Source organism: Typopeltis vanoorti, chromosome 11 (assembly GCF_054136105.1).
Source record: "Typopeltis vanoorti isolate ZY-2024b chromosome 11, IOZ_Tvanoo_1.0, whole genome shotgun sequence".
Lineage (NCBI taxonomy): Eukaryota > Metazoa > Arthropoda > Arachnida > Uropygi > Thelyphonidae > Typopeltis > Typopeltis vanoorti.
This window is the reverse complement of record NC_143559.1, coordinates 106,543,869-106,570,334: the sequence shown is the minus strand read 5'-3', so window position 1 is coordinate 106,570,334 and position 26,466 is coordinate 106,543,869. Positions and strand designations below refer to the sequence as shown.

General features: G+C 36.6%; 1 protein-coding gene across 1 annotated transcript in view; it reads right to left on the bottom strand.

Annotated features, from left to right (window-relative positions):
- Positions 1–26,466, bottom strand: part of LanB1 (laminin subunit beta-1) — a 754,433-nt gene that overhangs the window by 262,702 nt on the left and 465,265 nt on the right. Inside the window, exons 20-22 of the mRNA XM_090400882.1 lie at positions 24,721–24,945; positions 7,924–8,123; positions 294–390 (exon numbers count right to left, since the gene is read on the bottom strand). Coding sequence (XP_090257008.1) covers positions 294–390; positions 7,924–8,123; positions 24,721–24,945 — 522 coding nt within the window. The remainder of the gene's footprint in view (positions 1–293; positions 391–7,923; positions 8,124–24,720; positions 24,946–26,466) is intronic.

Genomic DNA, 26,466 nt, shown 5'->3' with positions numbered 1-26,466 from the left:
CATTTTTCTTCGGGTCAGTTTGTCTGTTTTGCAGACAAATTGACCTGACCTTCTTGTGTCCTAGAAGAGATTTGAATCTAGGGCTCTCCAGCCAAAAGGCAAATGTCACGTTATCACCACTTGATATAACGTTAATCACGTTTAAATTAATGAAATTGAGTAGAATGAATTTCACTCAGTCTCATACCATTAAGTTAAAGCATCTAAAGAATTAAAACTAAAGGCAAATTGTGCAAGTTATATAGAAATATAATTTCTATAAAAATAATTTGAAATAAAAATAATAAACTCACGGAAACATTTAACCTTTGGATTGCCCCAGAAATTGGTTTGGCATTCATTGCATTTCCTTCCTCCATGACCAGGATGACAGTGGCATTGTCCATCAAACTAAAAACAGAAAATAACCGTACTATTATAACTTTAAAAGTTTAAGCTTTTAAGATGTTATTTAATAACATCTTAAAAACAGTTTAAACAAAGTACAATTCTGACTCTCAGTTAGCTCATATACAAATGAAGTCAAGAATAATGATTACAGATTTAAATCTAAATAAATCAAATATGGAAAGTTGGAAATCTTCTCTACAGACTAAACATGGAAATTTTTTTCAAGCCATCAAGACTATTAATGGAGTGGTGACATGTGATATATAGATTTTCCCCGTAAAGTCAACCCCTCCTTCTTGGTATGGCCTGTTTTAACAAATGGTGCTCTAGTGAGATGAGGGGGAGGTGACTGTCACTATGCCTTATAAGCATATATTCCATAGCTGGAAGAAATGCTAATTAGATGTATATTTCTAAGCGGTAGATAACACTTTCATTACCCAGTGAAAATCCCTGCCCTAGTTATTGGAGGCCTTGAATGGCTATTACTATTTTTGTCTCTATAGTAGGGCTTTTCCAGTTTCTGTTCCCCATTCCTTTCATCACATATGAAATGCAGGTGATATATGATATCGTCACATATGATAGCCTTGCTATGCATGCTCTATACACCATAATTAATGAACAAGGGAGCCAGCACCTCCTCCATTCAAGGGTACAACAGTGAAACTATTACCAAAGACCAGCTGCTAGATAATACACGGGTTCAAACCTGTTGGCAACACTTAGGAAAGCTCCTTGATGAGCTGGTGATTAAATGCTCACTCTGCCAGGTTGTATCTAAAGAGAATCTGAATATAGCAGATTAAGGGGAAGGAAGCTATCAAGTCCACACCTGGAGTCTGGGATATGTAAGTTCTACACCCTTGTTGTATGCCATGCTCTACAGATTTTCACAATATTCCAGTAACATGAAAGTCAGTTGTTAGAGATCTAAACACAGAATAGGAAATTAATACTAGATATATAGATAATGGAAAATTTGGAGGAGAGAGAAAAGGAAAGGAAGGCTGATAGCCCTGGTATTATTATTTCTGTTCAAGTCACAGATTACTCATCACTACACCATGTTCTGACAAAGATTTGCACAAATTCTCGAGCACCTCTTCATGTTTCTTTTTCAAGAATGGGTTTGATGTTGTGAGGAGTGCAACATGTATGCGTAGTGAAATGTAAAATAAGTGCTTGTAGAGAGAGACTGAAGAGAAGATGACAGAAGGTATGGATTTGTAGAAAGCATGATACAGACTACAAGTTATCAGTGAATGTGAAACAGACTGAAGGAATGAAAGTGTAAATGTGGATGCCAAAGACTGTGTGAATAACAGAACAAAAGTGAGTGAGGGAGTGAAAGAATGCATGAATGAAGAAACAAAAGTAAGTGATGTGGAAGTAAAAAAGAAAGTAGGAATGAGGAAATGGAAGAAAGGTGTGCCAGAACAAGAAGTGACAGAGAACAAAATTACCAGAATTCAAGATGTGAAGAACGAAACGTTCGAAATAAGAAATGAAATGAGAAATATGCAAAGTGTTATTAAACGTTTGATGGAAAGAAATGAAAGAATGCAAAAGAATAGAATGAAGGAAAATAGAGAAAAAGAGGTGGTGGATGATTTGATAATAGCAATGTATGGAGATTCCATTATTAGAGACATGGAAAATGAAAGATCCATAAGGTCTGCTTTCCAAGAGGGAGAATGAGCCAGATATTTCATGCACCGGATATGAGAAGGAAACAAGCAAGAGAGTTAGTGGTGATTGTGAGAGCAAATGGTTTGGTTGGACATAAGGAGAATGTAAGGATGGATATCAGGTTTATTGAGAAGAGTAAAAGATAACAGTACAGTAGGAAAGATCAGTGTGTTGCTGAGGTATGACAGTGATGAGTTGAGATGGCAAGTGCAAATGATGAATTCATTTTACACAAATTACAGACTGTACAACCATGTTTTAAATAATCATTTTAATTTCCCAACGTTTCGATCTTCATATTAAGATCATCATCATCTGGAGTATACACATATAAACAGAGACAAGCTATATTACATTTCACACAGTGTGCTAAAGAGATAATGATTTGATCAATGGTTATTCTACTGGCATGACCTCTAGTGAAAATAAAATAAAATTAAAATAAATAAATGAAATAAAATAACTACATCAAAGCTATATTCTATTTAAGACAACATCAGAGAAACATTCTTTCATATAGATAGTTTTATTACAGTAAAAATGATGTCCTAATTTAACATGACAATTGTTATATTAGATTTAAGATCCAGGATTATCTATGGTCCTATTTATAATTAACTCTTAGGGTCATATTCTTGGGATTTTTAGACCCTCATTATTGTTAAGATTAGGGTGGTTGATAAGAATCTCATAGGCCTCCTTAATTTATGTTCATACCATGTTTCGGTGTGATGTAAACAACAGGTGCTTTTCCAGTCAATTCTATGTAAAGTGTTCAGGGCATAATCAGAAAGTATGGTCAAGCTGGAGTCTGGAAAACACGTTGTTGAATGAGGTAAAATTGGAGGCATAAAATCAAACTAGAGCTAGGGAGGGGGGGGGACTTTTTGAGTGAGTTTGCAGATACCATAGATACAGATATAAAGACCATTTTGATTCTTTTTAAAACTTTCTTACACATACTTCTTTGCAATATAGCATTCAATGTTATCTACTCAAACTAAACAGTAATCACTTCCTATTTCAAATCCCCTGTACACTCTTGTGTCAATGAGACTTTTCTTATTTCTTCTCTTCACGTAAATTTGTGCACATTTTTATTTTAGAACATGGTATTGGTAATAACTAGTCCATGTCCTGAACAAAAATCAAGCAAGTACTTACCATTATTATTAGCTTTGCTCTTTTCTCCAAATTTTCCAAAAACACTTCTATATGTTTGGTAATCAATTCCTACTCTGCTGTTTAGATCTCCAAAAAATACCACCTTTAGCATTTTCTTTATCTTAACTACCTGCTCTAATGACTTCAAAAAATTCCTCCACCTCTTTCCTAGTAGAACCTTCTATCCCTAGGCACAAATAAGACACATTCTCCAATTCTCCATTCTGATATCCGTTCCCATCATGCTACCTGACATTGTGCTTCAAACCATTCAAACAAGATTATCCTCATATTTCATTCCTTACTTTTGTAACAGGAATGCTTGCTAAATAAATAAATAAAAATTAGTGTTGAATACTATAGCTGACTTTTTTCTTTTTTTTTTGCTGATCATTATTGACTTAATATGACATTTTTTTGTATTTGTTGCTTAGATGAATTTCGCCTGTCTTCTTTGTTTCAGTAATAAGTATTATGTCAATCTGGTACTTACCCAATTCTTCTCTTATTTCCATTTATTTTTCTCTGATGCTTATTATGCTGATGGTCCCAATCTTTAACTCTTTTGATGTTGAGTTGGAGTTTTTTCCAACAGCTGACTTTTTGGGGTTTGCCCTGGTTCTCTGACATAAAGAAAGTGACACTCAAGCTGGCATGAAATTCTATCACTTACTGCCATTATTTTGGTTTAAGCCAATAAGAACAGAGCTTGGTCAGGTAAATCCCAAATTGACAGCCCATTTTTGTTCTTCTATTCTTTCAACATCCAGGTAGCTAATTCCTACTTATAGGGTACATCATGAGAAGATGAAAATTGGATATTTGGTCTGAAGCACTGATCAGTTCACATTTCTTAAAGGTTATATGGGTCTCTCAGTTATCCACCTTTAATTCTTAAGCTGCTAAACTACAAGAAAGTGAAGGGTATGGGAATTTTGTAAACCTCAAAATCTGCCAAATTACAACACAGAACAAACTTTTTTCCCTTGGCTACGGATGCTGCAAAACAGTGGCCATCGGATTTCATTGTTCTGGAAATGATGAACAAACTGCTCATAAATATGTCATAAGCTTAGATCATTTGCTCTACCAACTCCATATGAACGAAAATAATGCTCAACAATAAACATCTTTTCTTCCAATGTCAACACCAATGCTACAGCGAAATGCAATGGTGTAGACTACATATGCTGTTCTATTAGAGTGCATGTGGCCGAACAGCACATTTCATTATGCATGTGCCGAAGGTGTGTCTAAGTTCAGTACTTTTTTTGCACCATATCGTATGAAAAATCAAAAGTAAGGAGAGTACTGTACTGCGATTCTATGATCAAAGAAGTTTGATAACAGAGCAAGATGAAACTGTTTCTCTATGCAAAGATTAAGAATGTTAGTGAATGCAGAGAAGGAAAAGAATGAATTCTTTCAGCAGTGTCACTAACATCCATTCTTTTGGTAAGATTTGACAGGTGACTAATACAGTATAAGTAAAGATATGAAATAGTTACCAGAAGAAGAGAAAGAATAGTGAAAGAGTAAAGAGTGTAAATTTTTTGCCAAGGTATGACAGGAGTGAAATGAGAAGAGCAATGATTGTTGAGTGAATACAAACATTACATAGGAGGAATTATGTGCAATTTGTACATTTATAAGGAAATATAATTGGAAAAAAGGGACTTTTTCCCAATTATCAAGTATTAAAAATATTAAATATTTATCAAGGATTGAATGGGTATACAATTTGTTGCATACCATGTTCAAACAATCCTTGACCACTTCCCATGCACTGATGACATTCATTCCATAATTGCCAGCATTCTAGTTCCACATAAACCCATTCTTGACTGAAATTTCCACATATTGAGCAATTTCCCAGGACAAGACTGCACGGTCATTTTCCCCAATTGGTGGTAGAGTTACTACTGCAGTTATAGATAAATCTTCTGAGGCTATTACCAGATCCAATACTCTCAAACCTTGGTTCCCTCCATCACATGCTGTTTCAAATAATTCTCCCTTAGTAACTGTATAAATTCCATTTTCATTTTGCTATGTGCCCTTTCCTCCTTTGAATCTATATCACCATAGTTGAAGTCTCCCATGGTAATTGCTCAGCCTGCACTCATTGTGCTAATATGCTGATCGCTATCCACATTGCATTTATAGACCTGATTCAGTGGCAAACTCTGAAGAAAACATTGATTGATTCTGCCAGGGAGGCATGTGGTGAGGTTGTCTGCAAGGATAAAAAAAATCAGAACTCCATGCTGGACACAGGAAGTTAAAGAGGCAGTGAAGGAAAAGAAGAAAGCATATCAAAAGTTCCTAAGTCAGCTTGTGTTCTTAGAGAATACAGAGACAAATGCAAGAATGCTAAACACTGTGTAAAACTAGCTAAACAAAAGTCATGGGAGGACTTTGGCAAGAATATAGAAAATAAATATCAAGAAGGTGGCAAAATATTCTGGAGGTTGTTGAAGAAGCTTAGGAATTGAAGAAAGAGTGCTGTAAAAGGAGATAGAGGTGATAAAGGTGACATGAAAACGGGAGAAAAAGATATCCTTGAAGTATGGAGTAATTACTTTGAAAAACTGCTAAATGAAACAAGCAGTGATGATAGCACAGTGGTAAAAAACACTGACCAGGCATGCAGTCAGGAATACATATCCATACTTGAAGTAGAAAAAGCCATCAAAGGCTTGAAATGTGGAAAGGCAGCAGGAGTAGATGATATTCGACCAGAAATGCTGAAGTATGGTGGTATAAGAGTCTTACAGTGGCTGCACTGCATAGTTCATAAAGCCTGGACAGAGGGATGAATTCCCGATGATTGGAATAGAGCTCTCATAGTACCCATACATAAAAAGGGAAATAAAACTGAATGTGAGAATTACAGATATACATCCCTACTGAGTGCTTCTGGTAAGATATATGCAAGTATACTTGAGAAACAGTTGAGAAGAATTGTGGAAGGAAAGCTTGGTGAAGAACAAGCTGGATTCAGGCCAAATAGAGGCTGTCAGGATCAGATCTTCACTTTACGACAAATAGTTGAGAAATCATGGGAATATAACAAAGATCTGTATTTAAGTTTTGTCGATTTGGAAAAGGCATATGACAAGATGCCATGACAGAAGCTATTCAATACGCTACAGTTATATGGTGTCAATGGGGCATTATATCAAGCAATACTTAGTCTTTATTTGAGTTGTAAGTCAGCAGTTAGAATTGAAGGAAGTACAGGAAGATGGTTTAATGTTAAATCTGGTGTGAGACAAGGATGTACATTATCCCCTCTGTTATTCATTATCTATATGGATCACATTATGAAGGAAAGTGGTATTAAACATGATATCAAAATTGGAGATGTTAATGTCAGCTCTTTGCTTTATGCGGATGATGTTATACTTCTAAATAAATCCGCTACAAGTCTGCAAGATTCTCCGACTAAATTGAATAGCTGTTGTAATAGATATGGTATGAAGGTCAGCAATAAAAAAAACAAAGACAATGAAAATAGGCAGAATCATCGAAAATGTCAACTGCGTTGTGAATGGAGAACCTGTGGAACAAGTAAACATTTCAGTTACTTAGGCACGATTTTTAATGAAGATGGTAAATTAAATATAGAAATAGACAACAGAATCAGCAAAGCTGGTATGGTGGGAAGTCAACTGAATAAATTCATATGGAATAAGAGAGAAATTAGTCAGAATACTAAATTAGCTGTATACAAGACAGTGTTCAAACCAGTTTTAACTTATGGATCTGAGAGCTGGGTCAGATGTAAAACACTTGACCAAAGACTAGAGACCGCAGATATGAGAGTCCTGAGAAAGATTAGAGGCGTGAACAGATGGCATCAATGGCAATATCATATTAAAAAGAAGGATATTAGGAAATAACTTGACATTGTCAACATCCAGGAATGCATTAACAGTGCTAATCTCAGGTGGTATGGTCACTTAAACAGAATGGGCGAAGAAAGATTAGCAAAACAAGTGTTCTCTGCCAGGTTGGCAGCAAAACGACCCAGAGGAAGACCAAGATATAGGTGGATTGATACGGTACAAAGTGCCTTAGACGATAGAAATATGAGATCTGATAATGTTGGAGTCTTGACAAGTAACAGACTGATTTGGAGGAAAATTGTAGATAGGAAAATTGTAGGTAGTTAGCAGTGATGTAATTTTTTTCATGTAGTACTATCATATATTCTGTACACCCCTTGAGGGTACATGGCAGGAATTTGATGATGATGAAGATGAGAATTGCTGCCAGTTTCACTTGTGAAATATAAGTGAGAAATCACTTTTAAAAACAATAAAACAAGGAGCATGTATTTACATCAACTTAATCCAGAGCACCACCTGGCCAAGTCAAATGGTTTTTCATGTTATTACACATAATTAAAATATCATTCATATTACATGATGGAAGAAAGAAGAAAAATGAAACCAGAATATGATGTAAAGTCCACTTGCGGTTTCTGGCTACTTTATTCTTCCAATGTATTAATAAAGCAGGTATTACACCATCTAGTGGTGTCTAGTACCAAATATCCTGGCTTTGGTACTAGGCACTTTTATAAAAAAAAAAAAAAAATAAATAAAATATCATAATCCTATAAAATCAGTCAGGGATGTAAAAGCTATTGTATATGGGTGTTATACTAACCTCATTGCATTCAGGAGAAGAAGATCCTAAAGGATCACAATCACAGGGCTCACAGCCTTGTCCACTAGCAATTTTCCAATGGTTAGTCACACAACGGTCACAAAATTGTCCAATTACATTTGGCAAACATGGACACTGACCAGTAAATGAATCACAGGGTCCACCATTAGGATCTGTTCCCAAAAGATTGCACACACATTCTGGAAGATTTTAAAAAAAAAGGAAAAAAAATATTTAAATTATAAGACATCCACAGTTCACTCTTAAATACTAGAAAATATAACTACAAACTGACATAATTACACATTATGTTGAATAATTCAAAACATACTGTACTCTTCATAATCTAAGTTAACTTGATTCATGTTTTTGATGTTCAAATTTAACAATTTAATGGACTGTATATTACATACAAAGTGTGATCAAAAGTACAGTGAATGTAGCCACAGCACTCGATCTATCAAAGGGAGTGAATGGCTTTCGATACACAACACAAAGCTCAATTATTGCCGCAGAGGCTTAAGACGTCTTCTGTCTACAAAAATAAAAGCCTAAATGGAATGCTTATAAATGCATGCATTTATTAAGAAATAAATATTACTTCTTTCTGAAGTAATGAGCTTGTGCAGCAAGCATGGAGAATTCGCTCTTGCTTGCAGGAGCCATCTGTTAGTCATATGATAAGTTTCAAGCTGATCAGTTTGCTTACTTAGTTATAAATCCAGTTTTTGTGTACATGTGATTTGCATCATCACAAAAAGAAGCGGTGTTTGGCAATTTTGTTGGAATTGCATAATCATGTTACTTTGGATCTGAACTTTTTCCAAAACATCATAACAGGAAACAAATCTTGAGTGTGTGTGGTTATGATCCTGAGACTAGGATTCAGAATTCACACTGGAAAACACCCAATTCACATTGGCTGAAGAAGGCATACCAATCGAAATTCAATGTGAAAGTATCATGATGGTCTTTTTTCGATTTGGAGAGGATTGTGTGAATGGAGTTTATACCTAGAGGCACTACATTCAACTTTAAATATTATAAAGAAGTTCTGAAACATCTGCAGGGCAGGCACTGTGCATCAAAAAAGACTGCAGAAATGAGGAAATGGTTTCATATTGTATCACGACAATGCTCCATGCCACACATCCATTCTTCTTCAACAGTTCTTGTTGGGGAAAAAAATTTACCATATGCCTGCATCTGCCATATTCAACAGATTTAGCATCCTGACTTCTGGCTCTTTCCAAAATTGAAATTGACAATGATGGGGAAAGTGTTTTGCAGCAATACAAGAAATTGAAGCAGCCACAACAACATGCCTTAAAGAATTAAAGACAGATGGCTTCCAGAAATGAGTGAGCTAGTGAGTGGAGCTATCATTTTAATGTTCCAAAGTGCAAGGTCTTGAAATTTGGTAGACAAGGTTGAGATGCAGCATATACAATTAATGGGGAAATTTTGAAGTTGGTGGAAGAGATGAGAGAGATGGTGGACAGACACTTGAAGTTTAGAGGTCACACTGCTAAAATTGCAAGAACATCACAACAGATTATGGCAATAATGAGAAGGACATTATTGATAGGCACAAGAAAAGAGGTTACAGTTCCCTTGCACAAGGCTTAAATCAGGACACATATGGACTGCCATGTGTAAATCTGGTCTCCTAGTTTGTTTGCAAGGGGATAAGGATTTATTGTAGAGGGTCCAGAGAAGGATTACTATGTTGGTGTCATTCTACTGAATGTAGATGTGAGAAGAGAATGAGGGAATGCAAGTTGCAAAGTTTTATGAACAGAAGGAGAGGGGATATGATTGAGACATATAAGTTAGTGAGGTTATTGAGTTATAATATTCAACACTAAATACAAAGCTAATATTCTTGAATGACAGGCAATATCAAGATTTGCTGTGGAGTAATATCAAGTGAACTGGACAATGAAACCTATTTGTTTCGATGGTCCCAAAGAAGGTTCTACTAAGGTAGGAGTGGAGGAATTTTTTGAAACTTTAGAGAAAGCAACTGACACAATGAAAAAAGAAAAGTTGGTCCTTGTTGGGGATCTAAACAGCAGAGTGGGAAATGATTATCAGACATACAAAAATGTTTTGGGAAAATTTGGAGAAAAGAGCAAAGCTAATAATAATAGTAAATACCTGTTGGATTTCTGCTCAGGATATGGACTGGTTATTACTAACACAATGTCCCAACATAAAAATGTACACATATTCACATGAAGAGAAGAGGCAAGGAATAAGAAAGTCTCATTGACTATGTTATTGTTGATGTATTCTCACTGGTGCAGGACACCAGATACAGAGGATTTGAAACTGGAAGCGATCACCATTTAGTCTTGAGCAGAATAAAATTGAATTTCATATTGAAAATAAGAACATGTAAGAAAGTTTTAAAGCGAATAAAAGTTGAGCAGCTCTCAGATGTGAAATGTAGACTAAAATACATAAACATTATTCAAGAAAAAATGAAAGGGTTTGAGAACAGAAACCAAACCTTGGAAATTCAGTGTCAAATCCTGAAGAAAACATTGATCGATTCAGCTAGAGAGGCATATGGTGAGGTTGTCTGCAAGGATAGAAAAATCAGAACATCATGGTGGACACAGGAAGTTAAAGAGCCAGTGAAGGAAAAGAAGAAAGCATATCAAAAGTTCTTGGCAAATAAGTCAGCTTGTGCTCTTAGAGAATACAGATACAAATGCAAAAAAGATAAACACTGAATAAAACTAGCTAAAATTCATGTGAAGACTTATTATTATTATTATTACCCCAAGACCTACCAGAGGAGTCAAAGACTCCTTTGGTAGGTCCTTTTATCACACACACAGCTCATCATGCCATGCCTTGAAAACATTCAAACTCTTTGCAGACAAGGCATTCCAATCATCTACAACTGTGCACAAAAATAACCTGCATCTCACTCCCCTACTCACACCCACTTTATACAGTTTCCAGGGATGATCTTTGGTTCTCCCCTGATCTCCCACTATTTTCTGTATAACTTCTCCAGCATTGATCCTATAACAACCCCTTACCAACTTGTAGGTCTCTATCATATCCCCCCCCCTCTTCCTCCTGTCCACCAGACCCTGTAAATTACATCTTCTCAATCTTTCCTCATACTCGACTTTTCAGAGGTCAGAAACTACTTTAGTCAGTCACCTTTGGACCCTTTCCAACATCTCTTCATCCTTCTGAAAACACCAGGTGACCAAATATGGGCACAATAGTCCACGTGTGGCCTAATCAAAGCCTTATATAATACAATCTCCCTGCTTCTACATGTCAGTGTCCTCCGCATCATTCCCAGAAGCCTTTGTGTTGTCTTCAAAATTTTGGATATGTGTCCCCTAAATTTCAGATCCTTATCCACTATCATCCCCAGATCTCTTATTTCTTCCACCTCCAACAATATATCCTCACCAAGCATAAATTCTGCATCCCATCTTTGTTTTCCAAATTTTAAAACCTTACATTTTGCAACATTGAACTCACATCCCCATTTCTGTGCCCAATCACTCAATTTATTCAAGTCTTCTTGTAAGGCCACAACATTTTCACTAATCTTCATAGTTCATCCCAACTTTGCATAATCTGCAAACAACTGAATATCTCCATCCAAATCTTCACCTATATCATTAATATACAAGTTAAACAGTAATGGCCCCAAAACAGACCCATGAGGCACTCCATTGGTGACTTTCCTTTTCCTGGATATCGCTCCCCTCCCCCATACACAACTGTTGATACCTATCAGACAGCCAGTCTCCAATCCAATGCACTAATCTAATATCCAACCCTATCTGCTCTAGTTTGACTATCAATTTATCATGAGGTACTCTATCAAAAGCCATTGAGAAATCTAAGTATATTACTGTGTATCCTTCTCCTCTGTCCAGGGAAGCAGTCACATTATTGTAATAAGTAAATAGATTAATAAAACATGACCTCCCTTTAGCAAATCCATGCTGTCCATCAAAGATAATACCATCGTGTCAACCCAACTCTGGATACTAGTTCTCACAAGCTTCTCCAACAACTCATCCACAACTCCTGACACACAGATAGGCCTATAGTTGGATGCTTGAGTTCAATCACCTCGTTTATGAAGTGGCACAATCTTGCCCTCCTTCCACTCCCTAGAACTTGACCGAGTGTAAGACTTGTATTAAAAAAATATGTCAAGGCAGGTGTCAACTCCCTGGCACATTCCTTCAGAATACGTGGTGATATATTATCAAGTCCCACAGTCTTATTAACATCTATTTTACTCAACTCCCCATACACCTCTTGCTCACTTACAGTCAGTTTCTCCTCCCTATCATCTACTGCTCCCAATCTCTCCATGAAGTCATTCACAAGATTGAAAGACCTTTATGAACTGCTCATTAAGTATCTCCACCACACATTCTGCAACAGCTGTCTTTATACCATTTTTTCATATAAATGTCATCCTTCCATAATCATTCTTTCTTTTGCTGGCTACATATCAAAAGAACTCCTTAGGACTCATTTTAGCTTCATTAACCAACTGCTGTTCATACCTCTCTTTAGCTACCCTAACCAACCAAGTCATCCTCCTTGGCTGGTCTTTGTAGACTTCATGGAATTGGTTATTTCCACTTCTCTTATGCTGTCTCCACAATGCCCTCTTTCTCTGTATCGCATGCTTAATCTCTTTATTTATCCATCTCACACATACCTTATTTAACCTTCTCACCCTTGGAATACATTTAGACATTGCATCTACTAGATAGTTTTTGAAAATCTCACAAGCTGCATTGATCTCTTTTCCAGCTAGCTCCTCATTCCATGCTACACCCACAAGCTATCTCCTGAGCTCTTCATAATCACCCCCCCCCCTTGTAGTTTCACATATACCCTTTTCTCACAGAGGTCCTCACACTGCTGGCACCCATCCAGGTAATCATCTCATGGTCACTCTCACCAATTGGTGGATGATTTGACACCTCATTTATAATTACATCCTCTGAGGATATGACCAAATCCAATACCCTCAATCCTCGCGTGCCCTCTGTTACATACTGTCTGAGGTAGTTATCCCTCAAGAAACTCGTTTTCTTTACTTCCAGTTGCCATCTCATCATTCCAGTCTATGTTGCCATAATTAAAATCGCCCATAATGATCACACTTTTTTATTTGCTTGGCTAATTTGATTATACATTTCATTATCACCACCATCCACATTACCTGATCTATAACAACATCCAACAAAGTATTTGATTCCATTCACCTCTATCTCACACCATACTGCCTCAAAACCAATGGCATTATTTCCCTCTTGCATTTCTACTTTGCATGGACATAATGCTTTCTCTATCGTCAATAGCACTCTCCCTCCTTTCTATCCTCACAAAACACATCACCCTTTAATCTCTAGTCCTTTCAGGATATCATCCTCTTCCAACTGTGTCTCACTTATTCCAACAATCTTTGGTGAAAAGATGCAATTAATGCAACCATTTCACCTGCCTTGTTTCTTATACTTCTAGCATTTGTATACAAACACAACAACTCATTTCTGGATCTACAGACTTTAATATCAGGAATGTGGCAATATATTCCGGAGACTGTTGAAAAAGCTCAGAAATAGGGGAAAGAGTGCTGTAAAAGGAATTAGAGATGACAAAGGTGACATGAAAACTGGAGAAAAAGATATTCTTGATGTATGGAGTATTTACTTCGAAAAATTGTTAAATGAAACAAGCAGTGACAGCATAGTGGTAAAAAAACTCAAAAAGATTGCAATATCAGGAATCAGCTACTGGAACAAATCTGAAAACAAACCCCAACTCAACACCACCAGAGTAAAAGATCGGTACTATCAATGTAAGAAGCCTGAATGGCAAAGAAATGGAGCTAGCTGAGGAATTAGATAAGTACCAGATCGACATAATAGGGGTGACTGAAACAAAAAAGACCAAACTGGTGAGATCTTTCTGAGCAATAAATACAAAATGTTATATTCAGGCAATGAAAATCAAGGAAAAGAAGGAGTAGCCATAGTATTCAACACAAAATACGAGGCTAATCTTCTTGAATGGCAGTCAGTCTCAAGTAGAGTAATGTGGGCAAATATGAGAATGGGGAACTGGACAATGAGACTTATTTGTGCCTATGGTCCCACAGAAGGTTCTACTAAGGTAGAAGTGGAGGAATTTTTTGAGGCTCTAGAAAAAGCAACTGACACAATGAAAAAGGAAAAGTTGGTCCTTGTTGGAGATCTAAATAGCAGAGTAGGAAATGATTGCGAGACATACAAAAATATTTTGGGAAAATTTGGAGAAAAGAGCAAAGCTAATAATAATGGCAAATATCTGTTGGATTTCTGCTCAGGACATGGACTGGTTATTACTAACACCATGTTCCAACATAAAAATGTGCACAAATTCATATAGAGAGAAGAGGCTAGGAATAAGAAAAGTCTCATTGACTATGTTATTGTTGATAGTGATGTTTTCTCCCTGGTGCAAGACACCAGAGTGTACAGAGGATTTGAAATTGGAAGTGATCACTATTTAGTCTTGAGCAGGATAAAATTGAATTTCATATTGAAAAGAATAACATGTAAGAAAGTTTTAAAGCGAATAAAAGTTGAGCAGCTCTCAGATGTGAACTGTAGACTAAAATATGGGAAGATTATTGAAGGGAAGATGAAAGAGTTGTTTGAGAACAGGAATCAAGCCTTGGAGATTCAGTGGCAAACTCTGAAGAAAACATTGATTGATTCTGCCAGAGAGGTATGTAGTGAGGTTGTGTGCAAGGATAAAAAAATCAGAACTCCATGCTGGACACAGGAAGTTAAAGAGGCAGTGAAGGAAAAGAAAAAAGCATATCAAAAGTTCCTGGCAAATAAGTCAGCTTTTACTCTTACAGAATACAGAGACAAATGCAAGAAAGCTAAACAGTATGTAAAACTAGCTAAACAAAAGTCATGGGAGGACTTTGGCAAGAATATAGAAAATAAATATCAAGAAGGTGGCAAAATATTCTGGAGGTTGTTGATGAAGCTTAAGAATGGGGGAAAGAGTGCTGTAAAAGGAGTTAGAGATGATAAAGGTGACATGAAAACAGGAGAAAAAGATATCCTTGAAGTATGGAGTAATTACTTTGAAAAACTGCAAAATGAAACAAGCAGTGATGACAGCACAGTGATAAAAAACACTGACCAGGCATGCAGTCAGAAATACATATCCATACTTGAAGTGGAAAAAGCCATCAAAGGCTTGAAATGTGGAAAGGCAGCAGGAGTAGATGATATTCGACCAGAAATGCTGAAGTATGGTGGTATAAAAGTCTTACAGTGGCACTGCATAGTTCAGAAGGCCTGGACAGAGGGACGAATTCCCGATGATTGGAGTAGAGCTCTCATAGTACCCATATATAAGAAGGGCAATAAAACTGAATGTGAGAATTACAGAGGAACACCCTACTGAGTGTTCCTGGCAAGATCTATGCCAGTATACTTGAGAAACGGTTGAGAAGAATTGTGGAGGAAAAGTCTGGTGAAGAACAAGCTGGATTCAGGCCAAATAGAGGCTGTCAGGATCAGATCTTCACTTTACGACAAACAGCCAAGAAAGCATGGGAATATAACAAAAATCTGTATTTAAGTTTTGTCGATTTGGAAAAGGCATATGACAAGGTGCCAAGAGAGAAGCTATTCAATACGCTACAGTTATATGGTGTCAATGGGGCATTATATCAAGCAATACTTAGTCTTTATTTGAGTTGTAAGTCAGCAGTTAGAATTGAAGGAAGTACAGGAAGATGGTTTAATGTTAAATCTGGTGTGAGACAGGGATGTACATTATCCCCTCTGTTATTCATTATCTATATGGATCACATTATGAAGGAAAGTGGTTTTAAACCTGATATCAAAATTGGAGATGTTAATGTCAGCTCTTTGCGTTATGCGGATGATGTTATACTTCTAAATAAATCAGTTACAAGTCTGCAAGATTCTCTGACTAAATTGAATAGCTGTTGTAATAGATATGGTATGAAGGTCAGCAATAAAAAGACAAAGACAATGAAAATAAGCAGAATCATTGAAAATGTCAACTGTGTTGTGAATGGAGAACCTGTGGAACAAGTAAAACATTTCAGCTACTTAGGCACAATTTTTACTGAAGATGGTAAATTAAATATAGAAATAGACAACAGAATCAGCAAAGCTGGTATGGTGGGAAGTCAATTGAATAAATTCATATGGAATAAGAGAGAAATTAGTCGGAACACTAAATTAGCTGTATACAAGACAGTGTTCAAACCAGTTTTAACTTATGGATCTGAGAGCTGGGTCAGAAGTAAAACACTTGACCAAAGACTAGAGACCGCAGATATGAGAGTCCTGAGAAAGATTATAGGCATGAACAGATGGCATCAATGGCAATATCATATTAAAAATGAGGATATTAGGAAAGAACTTGACATTGTCAGCATCCAGGAATGCATTAGCAGAGCTAATCTCAGGTGGTATGGTCACTTAAATAGAATGGGAGAGGAAAGATTAGCAAAACAAGTGTTCTCTGCCAGGTTGGCAGGAAAACGACCCAGAGGAAGACCAAGATATAGGTGGATTGATACGGTACAAAGTGCCTTTGACGATAGAAATATAAGATCTGATAATGTTGGAGTCTTGACAAGTAACAGACTGATTTGGAGGAAAATTGTAGATAGGAAGTTAGTAATGATGTAATTTTTTCATGTAGTACTGTCATATCCTGTACACCCCTTGAGGGTACATAGCAGGAATTTGATGATGATGATGATGGAATACATAACCATACTTGAAGTAGAAAAAGCCATCAGACACCTGAAATCTGGAAAGGCAGTGGGAGTAAATCAACCAGAAATCGTCAAGTATACAGGTATAAAAGTCTTGCAGTGGCTGCACTGCATAGTTCAGAAGGCCTGGACAGGGGGATGAATTTCAGATGATTGGAGAAGAGCTCTCACAGTACCCATATATAAAAAGGAAAATAAAACTGAACATACAATATATAAAACTTAAAGTATAAGCCATTAGGAAAAAGAAAACCAAGACGTCCTCGTAAAAGATTCAACGATGACTTCTAAGGCCGGAATAAGCCGCTCTAGACCTAAATCCTTGATAGGCATGATGATGAAAACTGAACGTGAGAATTACAGAGGTCTTTCCCTATTGAGTGTTCCTGGTAAGATTTATGCCAGTATGCTAGAAACAGTTGAGAAGGAATGTGGAATGGAAGCTTAGTGAAGATAAGCTTGATTCAGGCCAAACCAAAGCTGTCAGGATCAGATATTCAGTTTATAACAAATAGTTGAGAAATCATTGGAATATAACAAAGATCTGGATTTAAATTTTGTGGATCTGGAAAAGGCATATGATTAGATGCCAAGAGAAAAGCTATTCAAAACACTTCAGTTATGTGGTGTCAATGGAGCATTAGATCTAGCAATACTTAGTCTTTATATGAGTTGTAAGTCAGCAGTTAGAACTGAAGGAAGTATAGGAAGATGGTTTGATATTAAATCTGTTGTCAGACAAGGATGTATATAGTCAATCTCAGCTTTTTACTTTATGCAGATGATGTATGTACTATACTTCGAAATAAATCCGCTAGAAGTCTGTAAGATTCCCTGACTAAATTGAATAACTGTTGTAATAGTTATGGTATGAAGGTCAGCAATAACAACACAAAGGCAATGTATATAGGCAGAAGTAATGAAAATATCAACTGCATCGTGAATGGAGAACCTATAGAACAAGAAAACGTTTCAGCTACTTAGGCACGATTTTTAGTGAAGATGGTAAATTAAATATGGAAATAGACAACACAATCATCAAAACCAATATGATAAGTGAACTAAATAATTTATATGGAATAAGAGAGAAGTTAGTCGAAATACTAAATTAGCTATATACAAGACAGTGTTCAAACCAATTTTAACTTATGGATCTGAGAGCTGGGTTAGAAATAAAACACTTGAAACAAAGACCAGAGACTACAGACATGAGAGAAAGATTAGGACATGAACAGATGGCATCAATGGCAATATCAAATTAAAAACAAGGATATCAGGAAAGAACTTGACATTGTCAACATCCAGGAATGCGTTAACAGTGCTAATCTCAGGTGGTATGGTCACTTAAACAGAATGAGAGAGAGAGAAGGGGGGAGGAAGATTAGCAAAATAAGTGTTCTCTGACAGGTGGCAGGAAAAAGACCCAGAGGAAATCCAAGACATAGGTGGAGTGATACAATAAAAAGTACCTTAGAAGGCAGAAATATAAGATCTGATAATGATAGAGTCTTGACAGATAACAGAATGATTTGGAGGAAAATTGTTGATAGGAAGTTAGTAATGATGTAAGTTCTTCATGTAGTACTATCATAATATCCTGTACACCCCTTGAGAGCACATGAATGAGGTTCCTTCGAGGGATTGGGGGCTGACAAGACTCGACAGAGTCAAAAGCTCTGCAATTCGGGGAAATTCTCAACCGCAGCTTCTCCATGTTGAAAGATCACAGTTACGATAGTACAGGCACCTGGTCAGAATGCCACAAGAGAGGCTCCCCCAGCCTTTGCCAAGCGAGAGGGTGGGAGGCCACGTGGAAGGCGAAAGACTCGCTAGATAGATTATATCTAAAACCTTGGAAAAAAGTCAGGGAGTCCCACCAGAACACCTGAGCTTAGTGGCAGAGGATTGTGACCATTGGAAGTTCCTCTTGCAGCTGCTGCCCCCACAACCCAATTAGGAAAGATGGGCCTTGAAGATGGATGGATGGATTGTTGATAGGAAGTTAGTAATGATGCAAGTTCTTCATGTAGTACTATCATAATATCCTGTACACCCCTTGAGAGCACATGTCAAGAATTTGAACGATGATGATGAAGAAGCTGGTGAGGGGTTGTTGAAAAATTAATGTGGAAGAGATTTTTCATAAAGTATAGAGGGAGACAAGTAGAACTAGATGCCATCTCTGGAAGTATGAAGAGGGTATGAGCAGGGGAGTGAGGAGCAGGTTCTTTGCATGGAGAATGATTGGTGAGTGGAATGCATTGTCTGCTAGTGTTGGTGAGTGCAGAAACTGTGAATGGGTTTAAGGTACAGTTCGATCTTTATTGCACAAGAGAGTATGGACCTCCTGTGATGAGTCCTTTTGAATCTGTGCAGGAAAAAACATTAATAATAATATTTCCCTTTTTACAGACGTACTATAAGAGCTCTAAAAATTAAAGATGCCAAGATTAAATTCTTAGTTTAATCCTTTATCCAAGTGTAAGCAAACAAATTTGCACCTGAGATAACTTCAGGACTCAGCTACTCATATAAAGTGGCTAATAACTTCACATCACTAGCCTTAATATCCTATAATGCAAAGCACATATCCTTTCAGACACATATAATGCTATGCATTATGGGAAGGGTCACTACCCAGAACTGGTTTTGACTTTTATTGAGGTCTCATCAGTTGGAGTGTGCTTTGCATTATAGGATACTAAGGCAAGTGATGTGAAGTGATTAGCCTATATATATACACAAGTTTCCCAGTCCTGAAGTTACTTCAGGCACAAACTTTGCTTGCTTATACTTGGATAAAGGATTAAACCAAAAAAATATATGTTATATATGGAAATATGATGTCTGCATTACTTCAACCTAGGTATTGTTTCTGGGTCTGGTTCCCACTGATGAGACTTCAATAAAGGTCGAAACCAGTCTGGGTAGTGACCCTTCCCATAATGCATAGCATTATACATGTCCAAAAGGATATGTGCTTTGCATTATAGGATACTAAGGCAAGTGATGTGAAGTCATTAGCTTCTATATACGAGTTGCTCAGTCCTGAAGTTACTTCAGGCACAAACTTTGCTTACACTTGGATAAAGGATTAAACCAAGAATATAATTTCTATTCAAGAATTTAATCTTTAATTTATAGTATAACTAAAGTGGAAAAACCTTCGACATCTATAAGAGCTGTACTCCAACTATTCAGAATTCTACCCTCCAACCATGTCCTCTCTATTATCTTCTTTAGCAATTGTAAATTTTTTATACTTCCATATCTGAGCATTTCCAGTTCAATATCATCTACTTCTTATTTCTAGAATTCAGATTTCCTGCTAGTTATGTTTTTCTCTCTACTTCCAATACTGAAATGTACTGGAACTGGGAGGTGAGATAACCAGGAAACTGACTATTCTATCACTAATTATCTAATTTAATAATTTTTCAAATTATATCATACTCATCATCGCCACAAATATTCTTACCTTCAGCTTTTATCATTAATTCTTTCAGGCGACTCATTCTTCATTTCTAAGCTTTTTTCAAAGCCACCAGACCATTTTGCCATCTTTGTGATACTTATCTATATCTTTCCATAAATTTTATTCCGCTACTTTTACACATAAGTTTTCATTTCTTAAGTCTATCAGGAGGTTCTGATTATTATTATTATTATTCAGGCCTCCATAGAGTCAAAAGAGTCATCGTGGGAGGTCCTTCCTAAGAAACACAAAGTCTATCAAGACTCATCGAGGAAAGCCCCCCACACCTCACAAAGTCTATCATACCACTCCTTAAACTCACTGACCATTCTCGCTCTCACCACTCCATCAGGCAATGCATTCCATGGTTCAACCACCCTCCATGCAAAGAAACCACTCCTCACCCTCTTGTAAACAGTTTCCTTTCATAACTTCCAGGGATGGCCTCTTTCATCACTCCCTCCCGCTGTTCATCCAAACGAAAGAACTCCCCAGTGTCTACCCTGCAACCACCTCTCAACAGTTTAAAAGTCTCAATCATATCACCTCTCCTTCTTCTATTCACCAAACTCTGCAGTCCACATTCCCTCAGCCGATCTTGATAACTAACATGGTACAGTCCTGAAACCATCTTTGTTATCCGCCTTTGTAGCCTTTATATAGTTAATTTATCCCCTTCAAATCCTGGGGACCAAATCTGAGAACAACAGTCTAAGTGTGGTCTGATCAGAGACTTATACAACGAAATGATAACCATTTTATCTCTGCAAGTCAGTGTCCTTCTCATTATTGCAGCAATCATCTGTGTTACCTTTACCACCTTTGCAATATGTCCTCTAAATTTCAGGTTTCTATCAATCATCAACCCCCAGATCTCTTGTCTCCCCTACTTCCTCCAGTATAACTCCTCCCATAGAGTATGCAGCGTCCCATCAGTTTCCCAAACCTCAAGACCTTACATTTTGCTGCATTAAACTGAAACCCCCATTCATTTGCCCATCTATCTAGCTTATTGAAATCCTCTTGCAGAGCTACCACATCTGCACTATTACTAATAATCCTTCCCAGCTTCACATCATCTGCAAACAACTGAATATCCCCTTGCAATCCATTGACAATGTCATTGATATAAAGGTTAAGGTTAAACAATATAGGTCCCAGTACTGAGCCCTGTGGGACCCCGCTTGTAACCCTCTGCTTCCTTGAAACTGTCCCACCATACACAACTCTCTGATACCTATCGGACAGCCAATCCTGAATCCAGACCCATGTGCTGCAATCTTAAATATCAGCTTATCACGTGACACCTTGTCAAATGCTTTCGCTAAGTCTAAGAAAATGGCAGTATATGCCTGTCCCTCATCTAATGCTCTTGTAACTTTATTATAAAAGGCTAGCATATTGCTAAAACAAGAGCGCCCCTTCACAAATCCATGTTGACTCACGGATAACACCACCCTCATCTGCCCAATGCTGTATACGGTCCCCCACTACTTTCTCCAAGATCTTAACAATTACTGATGACACACAAACTGGCCTATAATTAGACACTTCCAGTCTGTTACCACCCTTATGCAATGGCACTATCTTACCTTCCTTCCATTCCATGAGCACCTTTCCTGCAGCCAGCCTTTCATTGAAAAGCCAGGTCAAAGGCACTGTCAGTTCCCTAGCACATTCTCTCAAAACTCGTGGTGAAATACCATCCAATCCCACAGCTTTACTGACATCCAGATTACTCAGTATTTGAAACACACTCTCCTCCTGTACTTCTAAACCTTGAACCTGCCCTATCCCTCTAGTATTAAAACTGACTCCTCCAGGATGAAATACTCCAATAAAGTGTTCATTGAACAATTCCACTATGTCCTCTGCATCAGTCACTCTATTCCCATTTTTATCCCACAATATCATTTTTCCACAGCCACTTTTCCTCCTCCACATTGCTAAAAAATTCCCTAGGATTTTCTTTGGAACTTAAGGCCAATCTCCTCTCATATTCCAGTTTCGCCTTCCTTACCATACTAGTCACTCTTCTGGCCTGTGTCTTATAGTAAGAAGTTGACGAGGCTAGGGACTTGAAGTTATTGTGGACAGACAACTTAAGTTTCGAGGGCATATAAACATTGCATGCAAATTCAACGGATGTGTCCACAGCTGAATTAATCAATGTTTTCATCAGATTTTCCAACTTCTACCCTAAACAAGTTTTTGTTTTCAAACTTTTTTATACTTTTCCCAATTGATATCTGCATATTGAAGTATGTAGTTCACATCTGAAATCTGCTTAACTTTGATTTATTTGAAAGGTATCACAAACTTTTCAAATAAATCACAAATTTTTCTTTTCAATGTGATACTTATTATTACTATTCAAGCCTCCATGGAATCAAGAGACTGATCGTGGGAGGTCCTTCCTAGGAAACACAAATTCTATCATACCACTCCTTAAACTCATTGACCGTTTTGCTCTCACCAAAAAAAAAAAGAGTGGGCAAAGGATTTCCCCTCCCTTTTTTTTCTATTTTTTATTTTTTTTATATAGTTCAGAAACTATGCTCGAGAGACCAATGGTATTTTTTTTTTCAAGCCACTTCAAACTTCCAATAAGCAGGGAGGTGGTCTCACATTGGATAATGAAATTTATCTCCCACCTACAATCGCAAACAGTCCACTAAAAATAAATGATGATCACTTCCATGTAATCTGAAACCATATGAATATATTGCTGTCAACAATAACATAATAAATAAGTTTTTTTTTTCTTATTGCTTGAATGCTCTATGCAAATTTATGCACCCTTTTATGCTGGAACATTGTGCTGGTAATAATGAATAACCTGTGTCTTAAATATGCCTATATCTCCAAATTTCCCTGAAACATTTTTGTATGTTTGTGATCCATTTTCTGCTATGTTGTTTGAATTTGAAAAGAATCACTTTTATTAGAGATACCAAGCAATTTTATAAGCTAGGTTTTAATCTTTTTTCCCAAGTAAGCAAACAGACAATCAAGTTTGCACCTGAATTTTCTACAAGAATCACTTTATCCATAATTCGTAAGACCTAGATTCAATTCCCACCAAGAACATGAATAATCGTTATCAGAGCTTTTCAAGTGAAGGTGGGTTAATCGGTCTCATATGGGTGACTCATTTTGGTCATCTCCACAACAAGCAGTTTGGACATGTCCATATTTCTGATGTGTAAAGCATCTCAGGGGATTAGGAATGAAAAGCATAAGAGGGCAGTTGAGATACCCTGCTCTTACAGATGTTGGAGGTTTAGGCATATCAAAAGGAAGGATGATATTCTTGGCGACCATCCCTACTTATTAGAATGCATCTCATACCTGTCACTCCTTGATCTGTAAGATCTGAACACATCTACTCATCAGAACACCAAGGAGATCTCATTCTGATATCACTCCTGTATCAGGTGTTTTATGACATTACTGAGATGTTACAGATCTGATGATATGTCCAAGTGAGCTCATTGAAGTGAGATGATCGAAATATTCCAATTTTCATTGAAAGTGAAATCCAGACTGTGACTGATATTCCACTCATTGATGTTGCACTCAGTAGTTTTACAGAATGTTGCTGACGTGACATTTCAACAAGGGTATCGCCAGGACAAAGTTTCTTAACTGTTTTGGACCTGACAGTCCTAAACCCTTCTGATGAAGAAAGAGGACACTTTACCTACTGACTTTTCAACCGTTGCATGAATGATTAGAAAAACTAGTACATTTATACTGGTATCATGTCATTTGTTTCTTACTTCTGTTATCAAATGATTAACTATAGTATCAGAATTAACTTGAATGGGACCTTCTTAGGGCTCCTGAAACATTTGAGGATGAAGAATTCATGCTCAAGAGACTTTTTATTTGGCAGCAGAGCTTCCCCCAACTTGGATTTTTCATCCTGTAAATTCAAGAAAATCAACTGTAGAACCCACACTATTTCAGATAAGAACATATCCTGTTAGGATTAGGTATCAAGAGATGGCAGCACTTATTTGCAAATCTCTTCATCAGTTGCTGCTTATAATTAATGAGGGTCTTGGCCAGCTGTCTCTGACTGGTTACTAGTGGAGACTGAACTACCCACTCAGTCTCCAAAAGCTAGATAGAGTTAAAAAGGCCTTGCCTACTCTCTATAAGGAAATAAAAGGTGTTAGCTGATTTTTTTTATAAACATATTATCAAACATAATACTGTAATAATATTATAAATTATCATATTATGATAATCAAATTATCATATCCTAAATTATTATATCTCTTGAAAATGCTCTCAATCAAAACATCAAGATTACTATAACTTAAGTAAAAGAATTTTATTCCACATGATGTTACGTGCAGCCTACTCTGCAAATGCTGCATAAGTTACGCCAAACACTCCTCATACAAACAAAATAGTAATAATCCTCAGAGTGCGATATATATATTAAAAAAAGCCAAAAATATTTTATCAACTATTTTACCTAAGCACTGCTGTCTTGTAGCATCACCATAGTGGCCTGGAATACAACGTTCACAATGATGGCCTTCTGTACTATAGAGGCAGCGCAAACATTCTCCTGTATGAGAATCACAGTTTCCAGGCTGAGTCTCATCTACATTGTTGTTACAATCACATTTATGACATTCTCCACCTGGAACTGTTGGGTCTCCAAAATAATTATTGGCACAACGATCACAGCGCTCACCTTTAAAAAAATATATATTTCTAAGTTTGCGACAGTCAATTTTTTTAAAGAAATCGTCACAATATGTATGTCACGTATATTAAATCAAGGAAATAGTATAATACAGCACAAAAACAATTTCAATATAGCAGTTTTCCTTGTGGCTAGAGGAAATCATCCTATAAACTTCTTTTTTTTTTCACTAAGATTTTATTTTTATTCAACCAAATGGACAAAACTAAATTGTGACAACCAAATTGTAGACTGTAACTACTCCTTAATATTTATTTGGTCTAGTTTGAAAAATTACTAGTAAATGATCATTTTTTTTCAAATGAATTCAAGATAATTTCTTTGCCATAGGCTTAACACTCACCATACAATCTTATTTCCCGTAGTAAGATTGTTTTCTGTAACATTAGCTGTTAAAAATGTGAATTATTATACAAAATATTAGTTATATTGTAATAAATAATTCTGACTGATAATTATGTTTACTTTTGTAAATTTTAGAGATGTTTAACTGGGTATGATTAATTACAATATCTTTATTACACTGCAGTTAAGTAGTACAATGCAGAATAAATATGATGGGAATTGCTATTTTTTGAAATAATCTAATCATTACAATGAGGCTAAAGGAAGTGTGGAGGCAGGAAGTAGATTAGAGTGGGGGGGGGGGGCATCTTCAGATGCATTTAACAAAATATATATGTGTGCATGCAAGTTATTCTGCAACTCTAGCTGAAAGAAAAAAAAATTGGAATGGCTTGAAAAACTTTTCAAGCCATTCCAATTTTTTTTCAACTGGATAATCTGCAAGGAACAAATGTGAAAAAAATTATACAATGCAATCCATAATAAAGCTTAATGGTATAACTAACACCAAGAGGGAAAACTACATTTATTAAACTCATTTCCTTATATGGCAGGCACCCTCTATGGGCTGATAACTACAAAGTTAATTCAGAAAAATCCAGCTATTAGGTTTTAAAATGATAGTCTCTATGTTTGGTAAATTAATGCAACCATACGTGTTGAGGTTGGGAGAGTACTTCATAGCTGATGCTGATAGCATCTCAGACCTGTAATGACTTCTACATAAAAAAGATGTTTTTTTCCATCTGATCCTATGTGAAGGAGTATCCAGAGCATGGTCTGCCAATCCCAACTTGCCACACAGATGATGCATTTGACAAAATATATAAACCCGTTTAAGAGTCTGTTTATATATCTGTATATGAGTGTGCTGAAAAGTTGTGATAATCACCATGAAGGAATCGAAATAGAACCATGTAACTTACACATTATTCTACATATTCCCCATGAAGTGTTATACACTTGTTATAATGCCACTACATCATTTGCAATCCTCTGAGAAAAAAGTCTTTCCCCTTGTTGCACAAACCAGTCCTCAGCTGCAGATATGACTTCATCAAGTTCATTTTGTTCCTTTCGAGTATTTTTTTTAAATTTGGGAATAGGAAGTCAGATGGGGCCAGGTCTGATGAATATGGGTGAGACAGACATTGAAAGTCCAAG